Source organism: Salvelinus sp. IW2-2015, linkage group LG11, assembly GCF_002910315.2.
Source record: "Salvelinus sp. IW2-2015 linkage group LG11, ASM291031v2, whole genome shotgun sequence".
Classification (NCBI taxonomy): Eukaryota; Metazoa; Chordata; class Actinopteri; order Salmoniformes; family Salmonidae; genus Salvelinus; species Salvelinus sp. IW2-2015.
Genome location: NC_036851.1, coordinates 43,272,214 through 43,297,230, shown reverse-complemented (window position 1 = coordinate 43,297,230; position 25,017 = coordinate 43,272,214). Strand labels below are relative to the sequence as shown.

At 43.9% G+C, this 25,017-nt stretch overlaps 1 protein-coding gene across 1 annotated transcript in view; it reads left to right on the top strand.

Annotated features, from left to right (window-relative positions):
- The window catches only part of LOC111970443 (plexin-A1-like), a 443,296-nt gene that overhangs the window by 229,385 nt on the left and 188,894 nt on the right, over positions 1 to 25,017 (top strand). The window contains exons 9-10 of the mRNA XM_023997171.3: positions 340 to 439; positions 15,411 to 15,525. Coding sequence (XP_023852939.1) covers positions 340 to 439; positions 15,411 to 15,525 — 215 coding nt within the window. The remainder of the gene's footprint in view (positions 1 to 339; positions 440 to 15,410; positions 15,526 to 25,017) is intronic.

The window sequence follows — 25,017 nt, the reverse complement described above, 5'->3', positions numbered from 1 at the left end:
TGTGATATGTTTAAGAGAGTTCAGATGCAGGTCCATTACCATGTGTTTTGCATCTTTAACAGTTCTAAAGCAATCACGCCACAATGACAGCACTGTTGCCTGTGATGTATCTTCAAAGCTTGGAGATGAAGGAGCCATATATATTTAGATTCCCAGAAGTGACATGTTTAAACTTGAGAATACCTAAAGCAGATTTTATATCCACCATTATGTATTGTTATCAGCTCTAATGTGATTTAATGTTCCCTGTGACTCTAGGAGATATTTCTACCTGACTTATTCTCTCCATAGTCTCCAATGCATGACATAAGTTGCTAAGCGATGCGTGTGTCTCCGTAGGAGACAAGTGCATGGTGAAGCTCTACCTCAAGTCCAAGGAGACGGGCAAGATGTTRGCCGGCGTGGACTTTGTATTCTACAACTGCAGCGTGCACTCGTCGTAAGTTTTCTATGTGGTTTTGTTTTTCTATAACTTTTATTTTAGGTTTTCTCTGCTTTTTTGTTCCTTCAGTTCTGTTTTCCCCTCGGTCCTCTTGTCACACTGCCCTTGAGAGGGCGCAGTGAGACTATACACACATCCCACCCCCCTGTAACCTCTGTGCACTTAGGTGGCTCATGTTACCACCACTGAGTAAAAATCAAACCCTCCATATATGACGAGATATCGAGATCCAATATGGTAATTTTAGCCTTATGATCATAACCTAGCCTACTGTAGCTGATAATAATATCATTATAATGAATTAATTGCAATTGACGGTCTCTGGTATTGGTGCCCAAACGTACTCCTAAAAAGTCTTCATTACCTGGTTTATACATATCAAAATCTGCCCAACATAAGCTTTGTGTCGTTGTTAGTGTTTGTAACCATTTTCCCAMGCTCCATTGCTACTGCATATGGGGGCTCGTCCAGGATTTGTTTCCTATGAGTATGGTAGTTGCTCTAGTCACAGCTCTGCTGTGCAGAGATATTTGAGTGTTCAAAATACACTTTTGTGGTAGAGTTTCTGTCACTGACATCCACCTGATGGGTTAAGATTGGTTGTCAATTTGAAAGTTGCATAAACACAGGCTAATAAAAAAAAAGCCAGGGACTTTAAGTTTGTGCATTTGTGGAAAACCCTACATGGGAGATGCTAGATAAATGTATGAAGCCAAATCTGCTCATCGTTGCAAAGCATTATGACATCACAGATGCACATGCTGATTCGAAGGCTTTGGTGGATGATGAAAAGGGTCCTACGGGTGGTAGAGTACACCCCGTAGACGTGCAACTGAGAGAGGTAAAACTAAAGGGAAAATGGGAACAACAGAAATTGGAGCTCGAGCACAGGGAAAGGTAAAGCAAACCTGTAGCCAGACTAGAACAAGAAGAATGTGCGCATGCCATTCCACTGAAAGAGATGGTGCCCGAAGCGTGACAAAGTGAGATAGATCTTGACTCCGAATCAAATCAGACCATCCTGCACCCTCAACGGCATTTGATCTTGGTCGGAACAGCCGGCTTGTACCACCTTTCAACGAAAGGTGGATTGAAACATCCCGAAAAATGGCCGCTGCTCCTCAAGTGCTTTTGAGTGACTGGTCTGTCCGAACAACGCATGAACAAGGGAATCTATATTCGGAGAGCCTGTTTCTGTCCTGCCCTTGACTTTGGTGCAGGGCATGTGATGTCCATAGCCTCTTCGTTGCAAAACTCCCTGATCTTCTCAAAAACATATGTTTGTCTAGCTGTGTCCAGTCCAGGTGGTGATTGTACAGGCAGACCATCTATGGGAGGAAGGATGTCAGCGCTCCACAGCAGCTGAACCCTGGTCCCGACTGAGTCCAAACGCTCCTTGGCAACAACACCAGGCTTCAGAGCATCGAAGCTGTAAAACAGGAAATAACCAAAACAATTGAAGAGGTTACAACCCTGCACAACATCAATTCACCTCCCAAGTTTAGATAAGAAGAATAACCTCATACAATGCAATGAAAATTATATTCACTGCTGGTACTGCTTGAACTGTGGCAGCCGCCTGAAGTACGGAGTCAGGTGTTATTGCCAGCCATASCTTTTTCCACCAGCACCGTACCATCCTCCAGTCCAACCAGCTGTGGGATGTTGACCCCTGTCACAGTGCTGTCCTTCACAACACCAGCAATCTCAGACAAAGTGTTCACTCTGGTCTTTCTGTAGCGCTGCTTGATGAGGCCGAAGCACCAGTCGGGGGAAAACTTGATGTGGCCTATGATCAGGAAGTGAAGGTCCAGACTGTGGTGGAGATGGTGCATGGTCTGCCAGGCACAATACCAAAGCACATAGGTGTTCTTGTTTTGGCAAACTGTAGTTGCGAGGAGTTAAAAAGTAGATGGGACCTGGCTGCATAGGGTCAGAAGGATAGTGTACCTGCAAACAACAAAATAACAGTAAGATAGGTTAATGAAAAGAAAATGTAACTTAAAATATAATATTGTGTTTTAATGCATCATTATCAGGTAAGTTTCACTTACCTACACATGTGCAGAGCAGCAGCACTGCATACAGAAACATAATCTTGGAAACTAGAAGTTAAAATGACACACAGCCTGAATACACGTACCTCTTGAAAATACAGAAATAATGTGAAATCAATTAAAGTAGTGCCAATCATGTTGGAGGTCAATTAAATAATCAAAATGTGTGTTTTATGCTTTACATACCAAGTGTTGTCATCGATTCCTTGTAGACGCCACACTGCTCCTTTTGTCACATGGGATGGCAGCAGCTTTCCACCAAAGTGTTTGTGTCCTGGGTGGCGTTCTGGTAATARTATTGCATTATCCTCTGCGTAGTTGTTGAAGTTCACCACTCACTGCAAGTCCTCATGCTTTAGGTGTAACCTGTGGTTGCTTGGGCCAGCTCTCTMTTTGATGGGAGGCATGAGACCATTTTCCTTGTATGACTGGTGGAGGAGAGTCAGGTGTGTTCTACTGATGCTGAAAGACAAATTCCAGATACAAATATTTTGGCATTATTATACAATAGATAGCCAGTTGTGTCTGATGGTGATTAGCTAGCTAGCTAACATTAGGTTATAACTAGCAATGCGAAATGGCATTCTGAGAACATTACTAAACACAGATCATAAATGTAATGTTAGCTAGCGAGCCTGCCTTCTAGCGTCAGTTAGCTAGCTAACAGTAAGCTTGAACTTGCAATGAAAACAACMTAATGACAAAATTAGAAACGTATAATATCTGAAACTGTAGCAAGACTCTTACTCCGTATACATGGATAAATGCTTCATGGCAGACTGCAACCCCTTTCATTAAATAAGACATCCTGTGTCGTTTCCGTTTATGTACAGCTTGCTTGGCCTGTTGTTGTCAAGTCACTCTGGTTCACACTGACTGTGTACAATGCCATGAGAATCATCTTAAGCTTAGCAACCATCTTAGCAACCATCCAAACTCTGACCATTTCACTCTCCCTAGCAGAGCTGGTTAGGCTGTTTTCATGTTATCCAAATCAAATTTTATTTGTCATGCTTACCGTGAAATGCTTACTTACAAGCCCTTAACCAACAGTGCAGTTGAGAAAATATTTACCAAATAGACTAAAGTAAAACATTATAATTAAAAGTAACAAGAATAACGAGGCTATATACAGGGGGTACCGGTTAGTTGAGGTAATTTGTACATGTAGGTAGGGGTGAAGTGACTATGCATAGATAATAAACAGCGAGTAGCAGCAGTGTACAAAAGGGAGGGGAGGTCAATGTAAATAGTCCGGTGGCGATTTTATTAATTGTTCAGCAGTCTTATMGCTTGAGGGAAGAAGCTGTTGAGGAGCCTTTTGGTCCTAGACTTGGCGRTCCGGTACCGCTTGCCGTGCGGTAGCAGGGAGAACTTTGTGGGKTTTCCTCTGACACCGCCTATTATATAGGTCCTGGATGGCAGGAAGCTTGGCCCCAGTGATGTACTGGGCCATACACACTACCCTCTGAAGTGCCTTCCGGTCAGATGCCGAGCAGTTGCCATACCAGACGGTGATGCAACCGGTCAGGATGCCCTCGATGGTGCAGCTGTAGAACTTGAGYATCTGGGGACCCATGCCAAATCTTTTCAGTCTCCTGAGGGGGAAAAGGTGTTGTTGTGCCCTCTTCATGACTGTCTTGGTGTGTTTGGACCATGATAGTTTGTTGGTGATGTGGACACCAAGGAACTTGAAACGCTCAACCTGCTCACATTGAGGGATTGGTTGTTGTCCTGGCACCACACTGCCAGTTCTCTGCCCTTCTCCCTACAGGTTGTCTCATCGTTGTCGGTGATCAGGCCTACCACTTGTGTCGTCAGCAAACTTGATGTTGGAGTTGTGTTTGGCCACGCAGTCGTAGGTGAACAGGGAGTTCAGGAGGAGACTAAGTACACATCCCTGAGGGGCCCCAGTGTTAAGGATCCAGAGCGTTGGGGACTAACACCTTTTTTGCCAAAGCTTACTGACACGGCCATGTTGAACGTTCGTAAATTCATCAGGTATTCTGCACTCTGGGTCTTCCTTTCCTGTGGCGGTCCTCATGAGAGCCAGTTTCATCATAGCACTTGATGGTTTTTGTGACTGCACTTGAAGAAACTTTCAAAGTTCTTCAACATTTCCGTATTGACTGACCATGTCTTGAAGAAATTATTGACTGTCGTTTCCRTTTGCTCATTTGCAGTGGTGGAAAAAGTACCCACTTTTCAAGTAAAGATGCCTTTAAAAAGACACTGACTCAAGTAAAAGTTAATCACCCGGTAAAATACTACTTGAGTAAAAGTCTTAGGTTTGTACTTAAGTATCAAAAGTAAAAGCATAAATAATTMATTTTATTAAGCAAACAAGATGACAAATATATTTATAATCATTATTTTTTTTACATTTGCGGAGGGCCAGGGGCACAGTTCAACACTCAGACATAATTTACAAATGAAGCATTTGTGTTTAGTGAGTCTAGTGTTCTGTTGATAAGTGCGTGGATTAGGTAATTTCTGTCCTGCTAAGCAGTCGAAATGTAACGAGTACCTTTGGGTGTCAGGGAAAATGTAAGGAGTAAAASGTACATTATTTTCTTTAGMWATGTAGTGGAGTAAAAGTAGTCAAATGTATCAATAGTAAACTACAGATACCCCAAAAAACTACTTACATAGTACTTTAAAGTATTTTTACTTTACACCACTGCTTATTTGAGCTGTTCTTGCCATTGTATGGACTTGGTCTTTTACCAAACAGGGCTATCTTTGTCACGCTGGTATAAAGGATTTGGAGACAGGCACAGGAATATATCTGGCTTTTTAATACACCCAAAACAAACACGGATACAAAACACTGGGATGTACTCAAACAAAAGAGTGAGTGTTAACCTCGTAGAATGACACGGGACAAGACCCGGAATACACAATGCACAAAACYCGCAGCACAGGCTGAGACAACGCATAGGTACTCACACAACCAACGGACATGGGAACAATAATCGACAGCCCAATGGGGAAACATAGGGCACATTTATACAAACACAATCAGTGAGAAATTGGAACCAGGTGTGCGTAATGACACAGTTCAGTGCAGCCTACAAGGCCGGTGACAAGGCCGGGGGGATCCGGGACAATCTTCTGTACAGTATACCACCCCTACCTTGTCACAGCACAACTGATTGGCTCAAATGATTTAAGAAGGAAAGAAATTCCACAAATTAACTTAACAAGGCACACCTGTTAATTGAAATGCATTTCAGGTGACTACCTCATGAAGCTGGTTGAGAAAATGACAAATGTATGCAAAGCTGTCATCAAGAAAAAGGGTGGTTACTTTGAAGAATCTCAAATATAAAATATTTTTTGGTTCAACACTTTTTTTGTTCCTACATGATTCTATATGTGTTATTTCATAGTGTTGATATCTTCACTATTATTCTACAATGTAGAAAATAGTTAAAAGAAAAACCCTTGAATGAGTATGTGTCCAAACATTTGACTCATGCTGTATATTTTGAGGTTGGACGTTATCACGTTAGCACGTGGGGCGCACCGATTGGTGTCACCTCTTTAGTCAGTATGTGTTACACCTGTGCTGGTTTGTGATCTCATTAGTATGAAGCTGTTTCACCTGCTACCGTTGTATAAGATGGGTCTTAGAAAAAATTGAAAACCGCCAATCAAAATAAGTGTTCTATCACATTGACCATATTATTTTTGGGAAGCCTAATTTATTCTGAATTGTGGCCTACAAAATGTGTACTTTCAGATTTTCCAAACTCACTTCCTTGTTTAAATCACTTGTGCTGCTTGCGTGCTGAAATCCACAATGTATGGGGGAGGTTGTAAGGTGTTGATGGAGTGACAGATCAGCCAGTTAAAAACAAGCGGTTGTTTGCTCTGGTCTTGCCATAGGCTTTTATTCAAGTTCCATTCTGAGGCGCTGTGAAACCAGACGTTTCGACAGAGAGAGACACTTTAGTTCAAACACAACCTTTGTTTCTACAACCCAGTCTTTAGCCGTGACTCTGGAGGGACCAGCTTAGTAAAGATCTAAACCACAACCAGCCATTCAGGACCTATGGGGTTGGCTCTCCCCAGGCTAGATGCACTTTTCCTGTGGTGTTAGGGCAGACTAGACCCCCTCCCCCTGGATGAACCAGAGTGGAGATAGGTTGTGCCTGCTGTGGTATTAGCCGCAGGGCAGCAGATGGCTAGTGGGCCTCATAGGTCCCTCAAAGCCCAAAGTCGAGTGTCCCCCGTGCCAGTCAGACGAGCCCCCTTGGAGAATGGTCCCCATCACAGTACCCCCCTAACACATACACACACAGCCCACTGATTTGGCCAGTTGGTTGAGGCCGATGTGGTGGTAACAATTTAAAGCTTGTGGGTTGGACCCCTGCTAAGGCCTCTTAAGACACCTTTTCAATGGTTAATGCTACTGCAATACTGGGGTTCATAGTCGTAATATTACCCACAAATATGATAAAGGGCTTGTGTAACGGAGTGGACATCATAATGTCTACAATATAGAGGTGACACGCATCTATGGAGATGACGGTGATTGATGCAGATGCCAGAGTAAATCCCATTGGTTGGTAAATCTAATTCAGGGATTTGGGTTATGGAGTGGACATTTTTTTTGTAATGATACGAGTCTACGGAGTTGACGAGGAAAGATGCTGAGTAGAGGAGAGACACAGTGGTTTATATATTTATATGCAAGCATAAACATTATTCATGCCCGGAACACACACTCGTGTATACACACAAACTCTGGCCAAAAAGAGCTTCAAAAGCAGTCATCATATTTCAACCCTTGTATCCTTTCTCTCTCTTCTATAGATGTTGTGTACATGCATACTGGAATTACAATCACTCTCGCCAAGGGATATGCTCGCCCAATGATGAAAGACATGGATACATATTGATACATTATCCCATATGGATACAAGATCTACACCTACCCACCATACACACACCACACCCCATCCACCCACCCCCATACACACACCATCCAGCCATCCCCCATATACACCCTAACCACCAACCCCCCAAACCGACACCATCCATACATCCCCCATACACATAATACCCCCCATACACACACCATACACAATTCCCCATACACACACTACCCACCCTTTCCCCATACACACCAAAAACACACACCCTCCCTCCTTATTTATTCTACTGATTACGTCTTGGGCCTGCGATTAAAAAAAATAAAATAATCCATACATTTGCATATCAATATTATTCTAATTAGAAATCCCACTGTTTCAGTTAAGGTTGGAGAGATTGAAATAGAAAATCACCCGCGGCCATGATTACTTCTTAATTAAATGTTTCCATAAAAAAAATACCCCTTTCCCATTTGCGATTTATTAGGACTAGMGTGGATAGTCTGGAAATGAAGTAGGGTTGATGTCTCTATAGGAGAGAACTAAGATCTCTAAGCACCTTTTTCCTGTGGTTAATTTTGTWCAGGTACAGTCTAATTCATTATAAAGATGCCGCAGGAAACTGTGTCATACTCTCGCCTCCAGATATGGAAAAGGTGTGGTTTGGAGAAGGAGGTACACAGAGACAAAAAGATGTAGAGACTTTGAGTGTGTGACATTATGAACGAGACTTTTCCATTTGTCTCTGTGACGATCCTCTCTCCTCACATTTCCTACAAGATTCTAAATACTTCCCATCTGATCTTAACATTGGGGAATATGCATGCCTCCACAATAAGAACTTGCACTTACATCTCCTGATAAAAATGTTGGGCCAAAGCAGGCATTTAATCATTGAAGAGAGCAGTGAAGAGCATCCACATTGAAGGTATTTATCTTCCTGCTATTTATACCTTTAAAAAGCACTATTCATTCGAAATAAAATGCACCTTCAGAATAAGTAATTTTATCAAGTCTATAATGTTAAATACAGTACACCTCAAAGCGATCAAGGTTTGAAGTGTGGCTACATGGGGAGCATGGCTTCTCCATTGATGGTTGGATGGTCACAAGGGGGTCCAGGGATCGTGGCCCACCTCCAGACAGAAGTTTGGGGGTGGGAGGGTATCCTCAAATGGCCTTGGGTGGGTATCCCCGAAGTTCAAAGACTTAGGCTGGACACTAGCAGGGGTAAGCAACTAGTGAGTTACTGGGGGGATCTATGGATAGGCCTTCTTCCAGACCAAAGGAGTAGTGGTCGGGGGGTCCCCAAATGGGGTCTCTGAATGGAATTGAATGGATAAAAACATACCAGGTACCCTCCCTCCTTCCCCATTAAGCAATGGAATTGTTAATAAGCTATTGAACTCGTGCTTCCTGAGGGAGGTAAAGAATGGGTAGATCGTAGGTGGTCCTGGCATGCTGCTTTCCTGCTCGTTATACCAAAGACGTAAGACACAAACGGAACACAAATTTTCTTTAATTATCAAAAGAAAGTACGAAATAAAAGGATATTTGTCTGGTAGATGTATAGCCTACATTTAACCAGTTTGGGGATTTGACCTAGAGCCTGTAATTRGTGGGGACCTTGCATCGGTCCCCGCTTAATGGCAAATCCCGCTGTGCTAAAATGGTGTCCTCCTTTTGTCGTTATTAGCATGCTCATGTAATACAAAGAGTGGTCATTGTCTAAGCTACATAAAATAGCCCCTTTTTAGGGATAAGCCCCCTTTTTTWAAATTTTCGCCAAAAATGACATACCCAAATCTAACTGCCTCTAGCTCAGGCCCTGAAGCAAGGATATGCATATTATTGGTACCATTTGAAAGGAAACACTTTGAATCTAGGAGAATYTAACACGATAGATCTGGTAGAAGAAAATATAAAGAAAAAAACAACCGTTTTTCTTCTTTTTTCTACCACCATCTTTGAAATGCAACAGAAAGGTCCCAAATCTAGCCATCACTCTGGTTGCAATTCCGATGGTGTCCACAAGAGGGCATCGGTGTTTGTGCACAGTTTCAGACTGATAACTTCAAGTATGAGCAAGCTACATGARATTTAATGTGAAGTCACCCAGGTACATTTGGCCAAATTGGGAAAGAGACATTGACATTARATTTTTTCTGCAAGAATATCGTCAAAACTGTATACTTGGACTTTGATTTAGCTTTTKCATATTGTAAGTTCAACATTTGCAAAACACCCAGTTTTCAAAACTTCAGAACTCTCCATATTCTTGTATTTTCTGTCCAAAAGGAAAAGGCTTGCTGTCGCACAAGGTTATCAGCAACATTTTTGTTTAACCCCGATTGGTGCTTATTTGACACAGTTACAGTCAATCAAGTGAAGACCGCCCGCATCATCGGCACGCCATGAAGGCATCACTCTCTGACCAAATTTGATGTCCTATAGGATATACTACACTCATAATGATATCGTGAAGTCTGGTTACGTTCTAGGATCTCTGAGGAATAAATACYYARGMYATWTGACTGGTTGAAACAACMTTTAGGGTMAGATTTTCACAGATTCCTTTCTTCGCAAATTGAACGAGTGGAAATACAAAATCGATCATGCATGCTATATGGACCATTTTAGCATATGAAAAAGGAATTTATCTAACAAAATTAAACTTCATGTTTTCCCTGGGACCCTTTGGATGATAAATCAGAGCAAGATTTCAGAATGTAGGTACACATTTTACCTTCAGAGGTGAATTTATCAAACCTATCCCGGTGAAAAAAAGTGTTTGGCATTTTTTTGCAGTAATAGCTACTGTAAATTGGACAGTGCAGTTATATTAACATGAATTTAAGCTTTCAGCCGATATAAGACACTTATATGTACTGACATTTGTTGTTTCTCTAAAATCTGCGATCTTGATACACGGCGCTGTATGATTTACAACTGTCCCGTAGACAGGACGCCTATCTTTTAAAAGCTCTTCTGGATCCGCTCCTTTTTTTCAATWTTCGCCTAAAATGACATACCTAAGCTTATATTTCAGCCTGGTGGCTAGCCTAGACTAATAGTATATATATTTTTTWATTTAACCTTCATTTTACTATACAAGTAAGTTAAGAACAAGTTCTTATTTACAATGACAGCCTACCCCGGCCTAACCCGACCCTAACCCYGACGATGCTGGGCCAATTGTGCGCCGCCCTATGGTACTCCCGATCATGACCAGTTGTGATACAGCCCGGGATCAAACRAGGGTATGTAGTGACGCATCTAGCACTGTGATGCAGTGCCTTAGATCGCTCTCCCAAGATGGCGRAGCAGTGCAGACGTGGTTTGTCGTCCTCTCGTTTACTTTTTGTATTTTTCGTGTATATTTCCATTTATTTTCAATCTCTTTTCTATTTTMAAATAAAATATACATTCCGGTAACCCGCCTCACTCAATGTGACACGGATCCGCWWTTTTTTTTTAGACCTTATAGCCAGTACCTCCATCAGAAGCTAGCCATCAGAAGCTAACCAGSTAATTAGCTACTAGCTTTTTAGTCATTGTTAGCCACTGCTAGCGTCCTTTACCTTCAGCACAGGCACCAACCGTATTTTTTTAGCCTGGATAATACCTACCAGCCTCGGACTGTTTTTATCRACGACAACGCCGGATTCCTGCCATAAACCCTGGACCATTACTCCTGATCATCACAGCTAGCTAGCTGCCACCGAGTGACCCAYCCTCGAAGCTAGCCCTGAGCTAGGCCCACMCTGTGATCACCCGGCTACCCAGCCGATGCCTCCCGGACACGGCTAGAATCCACTACTCCTACCAGATACATGCCGTAAGCTCTGGACCTTTGCAGCTGATCATCGCTGCTAGCTAGCTGTTACCGAGTGGCTATAGMGGCTAACGCCCCTGCCCCGAAGCTTGCACAAGTTAGCCCGGCTAGCAAACYAAATTACTACAACTACAATACCTCGTTCTCCATCTGGACTGGACTGTTCATTTGTCACGGTACTCCATTTTTTTTAAATTAACTTTAAAAATATATATTTTTTATATCTGTCGGCCCTAGCCCCGAACTCAGGCCCTGTGTGTAGTTAACCGACCCTCTCTGCCCATTCATCGCCATTTTACCTGTTGTTGTTGTTGTCTTAGTTGATTAGCTGTTGTTGTCTTACCCGTTGWTGTCTTAACTAGCTCTCCCAATCAACACCTGTGATTGCTTTATGCCTCGCTTTATGTCTCTCTCAAATGTCAATATGCCTTGTATACTGTTTAGGATAGGATTCATTGTTTTAGTTTACAGTGGAGCCCCTAGTCCCACTCAACATGCTTCAGATTCCTCCTTTGTCCCACCCCCCACACATGTGGTGATCTCACCCAGTATCTCCACCACATCCAGAGATMCAACCTCTGGATGTGCCTGGGCTTACCACTGCACCCGCACCCCACCATACCCCTGTGTGCACATTATGCCCTGAATCTATTCTACCACGCCCAGAAATCTGCTCCTTTTATTCTCTGTCCCCAACGCACTAGACGACCAGTTTTGATAGCCTTTAGCCTTACCCTCATCCTACTCCTCCTCTGCGTGTCCCCACGCACTCTAATTTGTTGACTTCTGTAATCGAAAAAGCCTTGGTTTCATGCATGTTAACATCAGAAGCCTCCTCCCTATGTTTGTTTTACTCACAGCTTTAGCACACTCCGCCAACCCTGATGTCCTTGCCGTGTCTGAARCCTGGCTTGGGAAGGCCACCAAAAAATCTGAGATTTCCATACCCAACTACAACATTTTCTGTCAAGATAGAACTGCCAAAGGGGGAGGAGTTGCAATATACTGCAGAGATAGCTTGCAAAGTTATGTCATACTTTCCAGGTCTATGCCCAAACAGTTCGAGCTTCTAATTGAAAAAATGAATCTCTCRAGAAATAAGTCTCTCACCGTTGCCGCCTGTTATAGACACCCCTCAGCTCCCAGCTGTGCCCTGGACATCATATGTGAATTGATTGCCCCTCATCTATCTTCAGAGTCCGTTCTGTTAGGTGACCTAAACTGGGATATGCTTAACACCCCGGCCGGCCTACAATCTAAGCAAGATGCCCTCAATCTCWCACAAATCATCAWGGAACCCACCAGGTAKAACCCTAAATCCGTAAACATGGGCACCCTCATAGATATTATCCTGACCAACTTGCACTCCAAATACACCTCTGCTGTTTTCAATTAGGATCTCAGCGATCACTGCCTCATTGCCTGCATCCGCTATGGGTCCYCGTTCAAACGACCACCCCTCATCACTGTCAAATGCTCCCTAAAACACTTCTGCGAGCAGGCCTTTCTAATCGACCTGGCCCGGGTATCCTGGAATGATTTTGACTTCATGCCTAGTCGTTCTTTAAAAGTAATTTCCTCACCTCACCCTTGGTTCACTCCAGACCTGACTGCCATTGACCAGCACAAAAACATCCTGTGGCGGACTGCAATAGCATCGAATAGTCCCCGCGATATGCAACTGTTCAGGGAAGTCAGGAACCAATACACGCAGTCAGTCAGGAAAGCAAAGGCTAGGTTTTTCAAACAGAAAATTGCATCCTGTAGCTCTAACTCCAAAACGTTTTGGTACACTGTGAAGTCCATGGAGAACAAGAGCACCTCCTTCTAGCTGTGCACTGCTCTGAGGCTATGTAACACGGTCACCACCGATAAATCGATGATAATCAACATTTTCAATAACCATTTCTCTACGGCTGGCCATGCTTTCCTCCTGGCTACCCCAGCCAAATCCAACAGCTCCATCCCCTCTGCAGCTACTTGCCCGAAACTCCCCAGCTTCTCCTTCACCCAAATCCAGTAGCAGATGTTCTGAAAGAGCTTCAAAACCTGGACCCGTACAAATCAGCTGAGCTAGACAATCTGGACCCTCTCTTTCTAAAATGATCCGTCGAAATTGTTGCAACCCCTATTACTAGCCTACTCAACCTCTCTTTCGTATCGTCCGAGATCCCTAAAGATTGGAAAGCTGCCGTGGTCATCCCCTCTTCAAAGGGTGTGACACTCTAGACCCAAACTGTTATAGACCTATATCCATCCTGCCCTGCCTCTCTAAAGTCTTCTAAAGCCAAGTTAACAAACAGATCACTGACCATTTCGAATCTCACCGTACCTTCTCCGCTGTGCAATCCGGTTTACGAGCTGGTCACGGGTGCACCTCAGCCATGCTCAAGGTKCTAAACGATATGATAACCACCATCGAGACATTACTGTGCAGCCYTATTCATCAACCTGGCTAAGGCTTTCMACTCTGTCYGTCACAAAATTCTTATTTGCAGACTCAACAGCCTGGGTTTCTCAAATGATTGCCTCGCTTGGTTCACCAACTACTTCTCCGATAGAGTTCAGTATGTCAACTAAGAGGCCTGTAAGAGGCCATTTCCTTACAGAAATGCTATCATAGAAGCAAGCAAACCATTTGGCTKGATAGCCTAGCCTGACCTGGCCTAATCAAGCATCCTCCCATTTGTTTCTACATTGATGAATCACCCTACTGCACTCATGTCAGATTAAGAGGCCTGTGATTTCCTTAGCCGCCCATTGCTCATTCTTAATGGACAGGCTCTCTCAGCACAATGCTAAATTTGTCAATTAAAGGCGCGGTGGGATTGAATTAAAGCCTGGGCCTCTGATCCTTACAAAGAGGGGGGCTGCTGGAAACAACCGCTTTGAGAACACACTTAACAAACGAGCGTCCTAATTGATCCAAATGAATCTGCGTGTTGTTTGATGGATTCAGATCGCATCCGACTTTAAGAGCTCTGAGAGATAAAACCCTGTTACTCATGCCGGCCATAGAATCAGAAATGCCGTTTTAAACGGGGAAGCATACTTTGGTGCGTGTTGTGTTTGTATGGGTATTGATTGAGCTAGATCTGTTAGCTCCATGCAGATCATATCGAAAATGAGAATTTCAACKAGGAGAGAATTTCAGTCTGGTTTTAGATTTTTTGCTTTTGATACATTTCATGTAAATTTTTTTTAAAGTTGACCGTTTGACTTAATGAAGTTTGTTGACTGACAACAATTGGCTGGCCTTTACTTATATGGATAAGTAAGTAACTAACATGTTTACTGTTATTTTTTTGTGATGAAATCATTAGCTTTGTAGAGCAGAGAGTTCAATCCCTATTTCTGGTGGCGATGAAGCACCAGTGTCTCACAACAATAAACCAGACACAAGAAGCTGTCAGATGTCTCCATTCCCACCTACACACACCACTGCATGAGCACACACACACACCAGCCCAGACTCCCCGTCGATACCTCTGTCCCACGAGGCATCTAGACAGGGCCCTTGGCTACACCCCACCCGTCTTTATCTTTCATATCTCTCCCTTTCCCCCTTTTCTTCATCTTCCCCACAATAGCTGGCGTTTCCCCCTCTCACTCAGGGAGACCCATCTGCTATTGATCTATTTTCTTTCTGTTTTTCCCTCTTTTCATCACTCTCCTCCCCTGGGCACCGGGGCTAAAGCAGGTGCATTTAAATAGCGATGGCTCTTAGCTGGAGGATGAAAGGGGCTTTAGACAAAAGGTGAGGGAAGGTTTAAAAGCCATGGGGAGTATTAAACACTGGGGGATGGATAGAGAAAGGTGGAGGTGAAGACTGTCAACGGGGGAGAGAACTAGGGAGAAAACAGACTGAGGTAAAGATAAAACATTTAGGGATAGAGGGTAACTTGATACGGCGAGGCTATAGAACAGCATAGAGAGGAGGAGACGAGGAAGAGATTGAGAAAGAGGGATACGAAATGTGTACAGAGAGGGGGAGAACAGTAAAGAGAAGTGAATATCTAGATAAGTGAGAGACTGAACAAGAGGACAGGTAGAGTATGGCAAGAGTTGTATTTTATTTCATTGTTTGTTGTTTGTTTCATTCTGACGCTGCATGTGCCCAGCCCATATGGGTTGATACTTCCCATCAAGTGTTTTCTGTGTCCTCTAACGCTGTCCGTCCACACGTCCTCCCCCAGGTGCCTGTCGTGTGTGAACGGTTCCTTCCCTTGCCACTGGTGTAAATACCGTCACATCTGCACCCAGAATGCCAACGACTGCTCCTTCCAGGAGGGCCGCGTCAACGTGTCCGAGGTGAGTGTCACACTATTTCCTGTCCCTCCTTCACATACCCCGAGTCCAACATTGTTTTTTTCTTTACATGACTTAAGGAGTAGGGGATGTGTAACTAGGGGATGTTAAACCCACATTTGTGACCCACTACCTGGATTCGGTCCTTTGTAGCAAAATTTGAAATTGTGTTTTTTACATTGGATAGAAGTAGAGACTCAGAGCTAGAAAATGGTATATCATACACTGCAGTTGAGGAACAATGGGAAAGTAATTCTGCTTTGAAAGTTGATAAACTTGTCACCCTACTTTTGAGAAAATGGCCCATGAATGTTTTGGTGCACCTACTGTAGAGCTCTTCTTTGTCTTTACCCATTCAGCATCGTTCACACCCTCTTAATCCTCACCCCTCTTTAAAGTTTCACATGTGAGGCCATGTGCTAAACAGAGTGAATAAGGTAGTGTAGTAAATAACCAGATATTTCAAGACTAAAAGTGGTGAAAGTAGTAGCAAAAAGCTGCAGTAAAAATCCTTGGCCTATATCCTAATCTAACTTTGGTGAAGGTCATGTTGTTCTTCACATTACCATCTCTGGTAAACACACACTGTATCAAATAAAATCAATGTTTATTTATCACATGCACAGGATACAGAAGGTGTAAACAGTACAGTGAAATGGTTACTTGCATAGTGGAGTCTTTTGTTTAGACATATAGCTAGCTAGCTAAACAATGAACCATAATCCCAATTTATACTACCATGCACCATGCATGAARCTGCAAGTAGCTAAAGCAAACCAACTAGGTTCAATGTTAGCTAGCTAGCTAACATTAGGCTATAACTAGCAATGCAAATGGCTTTCTGAGATACAAATAATATTACTACACAGATCATACTTGTAACATTTGCTACCGAGCCAACCAGCCAAAGTTAGCTAGCTAGCTAACAGTACGCTTTATCTTGCAATGAAAACAACTTTCTGAAAAAATTGGAAATGTCATGGATGCCATGGTTGCCCTTAGTTTAAAGATGTAATCCAGAGACAGGTATTTTATACAACAYCCTCGTGTTCTCTTTTCGACTCTCTCCATGTTTGGCAATCATATCTCTGCTTCCACCAGACATTCCACTGATTTCAAAATTCTGTGAACTTCTTCCGTGACAATAATACTGTTGATCTGTGTTTCTTCCCCATCACTGTCATCAGAAGACTACAATGTCTGGGTCATTAAATTCTTTTTTAACCTAAATCAAGGATTTCCTGATCATCTGATTCATTTTCAGATTCCCAGAGGGTCGGCATGGCACGATCGTTCTCCAGAAAGTAGTCCATCACATGGTAGCCTGATAACTTCAGGGCCGCAATGTTGAGAGCAGTAGCAAAACTTTTTCAGTTCTTCATATCGTTCAAAAAAGCCGCAATAGAAAGGATTTTCTACACATACTGAGAGCTCATGTTCTAGACAGAAGCATGCTACATGGCAGACCAATTCAAACTCATCTCTCGGCATGTCTAGCCCATCCATTATCTCAGCGAAACATGGCTAGCGGGAAGGTTCCTGACTTTTTACGTGACTAAACCAGCTAGGCTCGTAATTGAACAATTGTATTCATATTTAAAGAGGGCATACAAGTGTGTTATTAAGGCACATGAAAGTTCATGTTCCAGAAGGCATTTCTGCAAAAAAACACATGTTGAAATCAAATAAAAATGCCTCCTTTGAAGTAGTGACGTGCGACCATATGCCTAGCTTCTTGAAACGAGTAATATTTGTTGTAGAAGACCGTGTTAATTCACTGAGCTAAAGTCTTGTAAATTCATTAAGACTTGGTTGATGTAAACCCGCTACACAAGCACGCCTGTACACTAACSTTGTGTTAGTGTACAYCTAACCTTGTGGAGATTAACCTTGTGTTAGTGTACAACTAACCTTGTGGAGACACACAATTCAGTCCCGTTCAAAATCCTATTTTCCCTAACCCGTACCCGTACCCTAACCTTAACCCTAAACCTAGCTCCTAACCCAAATGTTAAGTAATTTTTTTTTATTGGTATTCTTTTTTTTTCTCACCAATTTTGTGATCCTGATTTTGGTCTCCTGAGTTGACCTCTCCTTTTGAAAACGCCAAAGGTGAGTAAGTTTGTCCGACCGTTGAAGGGAGGGTCCCAACAGTTTACACTTTGAAGTGTAGGAAGAAGCTGATTGCTATAAATTGTAATGATGCTGAGATATGTCCAGAGGAGGAGTTTCTGTTTTTGGGGGTAACTTTTTTTTTGTATCCCCTTTTTTTCCCCAATTTCCTGATATCCTATTGGTAGTTAGTCTTGTCCCATCGCTGCAACTTCAGTCCGGACWAGGGAGAGGCGAAGGTCGAGAGCCATGAGTCCTCCGAAACACAACCCTGCCAAGCCACACTGSTTCTTGACACACTGCTCGCTTAACCCCTGAAGGCAGCCGCACCAATGTGTCGGAAGAAACACCGTCCAACTGGCGACGAGCGTGCATGTGCCCGGCCCGCCACAGGTGTCGCTAAAGAGCGATTTGGCAAGGACATCCCAACCTTCCCCTAACCCGGATGACGCTGTGTCAAATGTTCGCCACCTCATTGGTCTCCCGACTGCGACACAGCCCGGGATCGAACCCGGATCTGTAGTGACGCCTCTAGCACTGCAATGCAGTGCCTTAGACCCATGCCACTCGGGAGGCCACCTTAACCTAATTCTAACCTGAATACTAATTGTAATCTTCTAACCCTAAACCCCCTAGAAATAGCATTTTACCTTTTGAGGACTAACAAAATGTCCCCGGTTGGTCCAATTTTTGTTTTTTTTACTAGAAGTATAGTTAAACATGTCCACACAAACACGCACACACACACACACACACACACACACACACACACACACACACACACACACACACACACACACACACACACACACTCTTATGCATTCTCATCCTTGCTGCTGAGCTCCATTTGTTTGTGGCTGACTGGGAGCTATTGGCAACGCTGCCTGTATACATAGCGCCAGGCAGTGTTTTTGTTTCCTGTCCATAGGAAGGCTGAATGAATGGATATGTAAATGTAGCGTTGTTCGACATATCCAAATGCAACATTAGCATAACAGTTCATATCAATCACGCATCTCCCGCCTTCACGGCCACTCGTACAGTGGAATACCAAGTGGGACCTCCAATGTTTGTCACATACACACAAACATAGATGCACGTTCATGCAAAAACACACGCTCAAACACTGGAGCCCACTCCCTCCCCCTACACATAACATACACACTCTTGCACAGCGGGTTCCTTTTTCTTCCCCTCTCCAATCATAGTCCTGTATACACTATACAGTCATCTCTTACACACACACACACACACACACACACACACATGTATGCGCACACACACACCCTGTCTCTCTAAACACTTATCTTATACTTAGACTTATTGTCAAATATTTATGAATGCATATCCACTGTCCAACCAATTGACTGACAGTCATGCTTTACTATTAAGCATAATCTATCTGGTTCAGTCTGAAACACATACACACAGACAGACAGACAGACACACACACACACACACACACACACACACACACACATCCCTGTGTGTTTACAGTCCAGCTCTAAGCTTCCCTTTTCGACCGTTCCACCTAATCTCTAGACAGGATTACAGCCTATGCAGGTTGGACAGCCTTCTTATTTACAGACACATCTAATTGGTCAACCTCAATTCAATTACATACAAACCCTCAGTCTTATCTTTCCTCCAACCGTAGCGGTGTATAACATTAGCGGAATAGCCTAGCGTTAGCTATGTAGCGGTACCATAGCAGTGCTAGCCCGGACTCTGGCTCTCTGGCCAAGGAGCAACATGGACTTACCTTCACGGCTCGGAGAGTAAATGATACGGATTAGCACTCCCATCTATAAGACATGGGGTTTGCTGGCTACTCTAGTATGTTATGTTTGTGGTTGAGAGGAACTGGGGGGGAAAGGCCTGATTAACAGCAAAGGCCTGTGGGGATGGAGAGGGGGAGGGAGAGGAGGATATGGGGAGGAAGAGGTCTGTGTGCTTGAGGGAGGGAGGGAGGGAGGGAGGGAGGGAGGGAGGAGGGAGGGAGGGAGGGAGGGAGGGAGGAGGGAGGGAGAATGAGGGAGGCAGGCAGGCGGGGAGAGAGAGGGAGAGATGTGGAGGAAGGGAGAAGTCTGTAGAAAAGGAGAGAGGGAGAGATGTGGAGGAAGGGAGAGGTCTGTGGAAAAGGAGAGAGGGAGAGATGTAATGAAAGCGCGTGTGCGTGCCGTCTCTGGGTCTTATCTCAGCAAGGCACAACCAAGACAGGAGATCCAGAGGGGGATGGAGTAATATCCCCTCCCCTATCCCCTGTCTAGCTCCCCTTAGTGTCTATTGCTCAGGAATATCTATTTTCTTCCATTTCACTTCCTCAGCCATCATCTATCCCCTCCTTTTTATCTTTCCCTTCTTCACTTTTCTTCCAATTCTCATCCCATTCTTTTCTCTCCTATTGTCTCTTCCCACTAATTTATCTTATTCTACCTCCCTGTTACTCTCGTCTCCCCTTTTCTTTTCCTTCCATCATCCTTTCTCTGCCTTTTCCTCTCCTCTCTCTCGTCCATTTTCTCAGGCCAGACTGGACAGTTCTCTCAGTGAGTCTGTCACCGCTCTCTCATTTATAATCATTAGAGCTGCTTTTTGTTTCAGCCATAATAAAACAATGATTGCCAGATAGAATGTATCTCCTAGCTGCTAATTAGACCATAGATCAAAGCGACACCACGGAAAGTAGTGCGAAGCCTTGCCCTGCCACCTCTCTTCTCTCCATACCTTCTTACTCTGAGATGTCTTCCTTTCTCCACCTCTTTCATTCCTTCACATCCTCTTTCTTTCTTCCCCTTTCGATTGTCACTCCTTACTTTCTCTTTCTCTATTTATATATACACTGAATATACCGAACACCTTCCTAATATTGACTTTCACCCCCTCCCAGAATAGCCTCAGAACAGCCTCAATTCATCGGTGCATGGACTCTACAACGTGTCGAAAGCGTTCCACAGGGATGCTGGCTCATGTGGACTCCAACTTTTCCCACAGTTGTGTCAAATTGGCTGGATGTCCTTTGGGTGGTGTACCYTTCTTTATACACACAGGAATCTGTTGAGTTTGAAAAAACCCAMCAGCGTTGCAGTTCTAGACACAATCCGATGCCTCTGGCACCTACTACCATACCCTGTTCAAAGGCACTTAAATATTTTGTCTTCCCATTCACCCTCTGAATGGCACAATCCATGTCTCAATTGTCTCATGGCTTAAAAATAAAAATAAATTACCTGTCTCATCCCTTCATCTACACTGATTTGAAGTGGATTTAACAAGTCACGTCAATAAGGGATAATGGCTTTCACCTGGATTCACCTGGTCAGTCTGTCATGGAAAGAGCATAATGTTTTGTATACTCAGTGTCAACCTTTCAACCTATCTATCCCTTTCTCTTCTCCCTTTTCCTGTCTTTCTTTTTCCCCCTACCCCATCCCTTCATCCCTCCCTCCCCAACATTTATTTGCCTTTCAGTGGGAGAAGGAGACAAGCACGGGCCATGTTTAATAAAATATAAACCTTTCTGAGAGGGAGAGAAGATAGAACAGAAAGAAGAGAGCGAGAACATCACTCTTCTCCTCCACCCACTTCAGTACCTCTCTCTGGTATCTTCCCCTACACACACACACACACACACACACACACACACATATATACATACACACATATATACATACACACAAACACACATATGCCCCATGTGATAGAGGGAAATGGTTAGATTGGCCTTTATAGAGGAGAGGGAGATGGGAGAAAGGAAGGAGAGAAACAGAGGGAAGAATAGAGAACCTGGCAATAAGCCGCAGATTACATTCAGTGACAATTTATTTAAAAAATGTCCTCGCAGGATTTAGAGAAGGAAGGAGGGATGGGTTGAGGGAGGAAGGAAGGAAACGATGGGTGAAGTAGCTGCGGGCGTCCAGATGGACCGTAACTCGACCGTTACAGACCGGCTCCTCCTTGTTAACCCTCCACTCAGCACCACGGTCGACAATCACATGACTCGCCGATAACACTAGCTCCTAATAACATTCCATCCCTTCCAGAAATATATGAATGGAGACTTGTTTCCACTTCATAATCCGATTTCATTCACTTTCAACACAATCGTCGAAGTATTGGTTGCTCATCTTGTCCCCCCACACTCCTCTCTTCCCTTCCACCCTCTCTCTCCTTCACTCTCTTTTCCATTCCAATTTGTTTAATTGGTAATAAGCAGATCAGTAAGTGACATCCAGTACTGACTGCTGACACCAATGGTGCAGCATGTACATGCAGCGCTATATAACAAATGTAATTCACAGCCTCTTCACTGTCACACGGTTCCTCAATAACGTTCCCACACACTCATGTTGTGTATGTCGCTCCTTTCCTAGAAAGAGAGGAGTAAAAAGAAAAGAGAGGAGTGAGATTTGGATCTGGTCCCTAAATGATGAACAACTCTCCTCTCCTTAGAATGTATAGTTGCCCGTACTCGTCTATTTTTAGCCAGAACACTCATGCGTTTCTTTTCTTTGTCCCTTTCCTGTTTTTTTTGTTTTTTTTAACACGATAAAAGTGAGTGGCTTCCAAGTAGATAACTCATTCAAGAGCTAACTTATYCTTTTACTTGAAAGTGGAGGTTGCTGAAGTACCTGGCAAGCAGCTTCAATGGCACAAACAGAAGGTAGTGGAAGCAAGGCTCCTCATAGCAGGCCCTGGTCCAGGATGAATCTTAGACAACAAACAATATGCTAACATTTCTTTGCTAACATTTCTTTTCTTACTGTAATCAAGTGTAAGAAAAAAAAAAAGATTTTGAGTAGGGGGAAAATGTAATGTAACGGCAGCAGATGTTTGCCATGACATGTTTCGACCCCAAACCAAGGTCTAAGCACGATTCACATCTTTGTTTTTATCCACAGTGACATTGTGAATACTGCATCCTTGACGTTGATCAGCTAGTCCTCCATAAAAGTCACACCCAACTCTTTTTGCAGCCAATGAGGACTCTTGAAATAAATTCCTTAACCACTTAGACTTAATTGAGAGCCATTCTCTTTTGTTCACATGCACAAACAAGTCCCTGTGTGTTTAGTCACAGTAGATCGCTGTGGTTTAATTATTCAGGGTGTATTAAATGTTGATTCCCACAGACCCTCTGAGTCTCTAGCCTGGCTGCCTTAATGGAGACCACAGATGAATATTGTATCCTTCCAGTCAGAGAGACTGGAGGAGATGGAGAGGTACATGGAAGAAAATAAGGTAGGATGCACAGTCACAGAGGGAAAGACTGGAGGAGAGGTAGATGGAGAAAAGGTTATAGGCAGATTTGAAATGAGAGGGGAGAGATTGAGAGAGAGGGTGATATTGATGAGAAGAGACTTACAGGCAGAGTACAGATGAGAGGAAGACTGAGGGAGAGAGACTGAAGAGACAGACTTTGGGTAGAGGGAGATTTGTATAGGTAGAGGGAGGCTAAAGAAGAGGGGGATGGTAGAGAGAGAGAGGTATATAAAGACTGAACGTGATGGAGAGGCAGATATTGAGAGAGGGTGATAAATAGACTGAAGGATACTGGTAGGCAGAGAGAGAGGAGTGCCGTTTGCTGTCCTGTCTCGTGAGATTTCCTAGCTGGCTCTGTCTCATGAGGTTTCCTTGSTGGCTCTGTCTCGTGAGGTTTCCTAGCTGGCTCTGTCTCGTGAGGTTTCCTAGCTGGCTCTGTCTCGTGAGGTTTCCTAGCTGGCTCTGTCTCGTGAGGTTTCCTAAGCTGCTCTATGCTTCGTGAGGTTTCCTAGCTGGCTCTGTCTCGTGAGGTTTCCTACTGGCTTGTTCTTCGTGAGGTTTCCTAGCTGGCTCTGTCTCGTGATGTTCCTAGCTGGCTCTGTCTCGTGAGGTTTCCTAGCTGGCTCTGTCTCGTGAGGTTTCCTAGCTGGCTCTGTCTCGTGAGGTTTCCTAGCTGGCTCTGTCTCGTGAGGTTCCTAGCTGTCCTGTCTCGTGAGGTTTTCCTAGCTGGCTCTGTCTCGTGAGGTTTCCTAGCCGGGCTCTGTCTCGTGAGGGTTCCTAGTGGCTCTGTCTCGTGAGGTTTCCTAGCTGGCTCTGTCTCGTGGAATTTCCTAGCTGGCTCTGTCTCGTGAGGTTTCCTACTGGCTCTCTGTCTCGTGAGGTTTCCTAGCTGGCTCTGTCTCGTGAGGTTTCCTAGCTGGCTCTGTCCGTGAGGTTTCCTAGCTGGCTCTGTCTCGTGAGGTTCCTAGCTGCTCTGTCTCGTGAGGTCCTAGCTGGCTCTGTCTCGTGAGGTTTCCTAGCTGGCTCTGTCTCGTGATGTTTCCTAGCTGGCTCTGTCTCGTGAGGTTTCCTAGCTGGCTCTGTTTTGTGCAGTTTAGGAGGATGTTCTTTTTTGTAAAGTTGTCTAAACTGATTCCATCACTTCCACTATTTCGCAGCCATGCATAATATATTTCCTAGCCATCATAGAGCAGTGGTTCCCAAACTAGGGGTCGTGAGCCCATTAGGGGTCGCCTGATATGAAATGGATTTACAAAATCCTTAAAACATTTACAGTACCAGTCAAAAGTTTGGACACACCTACTGTTTGTTTTCTTTATTTTTACTATTTTATACATTGTGGAATAATAGTGAAGACATCAACACTATGAAATAGCACATATGGAATCATGTAGTAACCAAAAAAGTGTTAAACAAAGTAGCCTCCTTTTGCCTTGATGACAGCTTTGCACACGCTTGGCATTCTCTCAACCAGCTTCATGAGGTAATCACCTGGAATACATTTCAATTAACAGGGGTGCCTTGTTAATCTACACTGATTGAAGTGGATTTAACAAGTGACATCAATAAGGGATCATAGATTTCTATGTCATGGAAAGAGCAGGTGTTCCTAATGTGTTGTACACCCAGTGTATATCTCCCCTCCTTTCTTGCGATTGCTGTCTCCCCCTTTCTCTATCTCTCCTTCTGTCTCTCACCGTTCTCTTTCTCTCCAATTCTCTGCCATTTATCTCTCTTGCTGTCGCACCCTCCCTCCCATCTCTCTCTTCTCTCTCTCTCTCTCTCTCTCTCTCTCTCTCTCCCTCCTCCCCCTACCTTGCTCTCTCGTGCCATTCTCTCTCACTTACTCTTTTTCTACCATTCCCCCTCTCTCTGCCCCCCCTCTGCTCCACTATTTCCAGGAAGCTGGAATGGGGAGTGGGCAGACACCCTCAGTCCCTTTCATGGTTCAAAGTCCCTTCCGCACTCCTTCGTTCCGCTCTACTCCTGCACGTTGCTCGCTTATTAAGTCATTTCTCTCTCTTTCCTTCTCCTCTGCCACGATCAGTCTGTTCCGCGTCGAAGACGCGTCTTTTTGCAGCATAATGAGAATACCTCCGCTGTCCCACCTAATAGATCTGACAA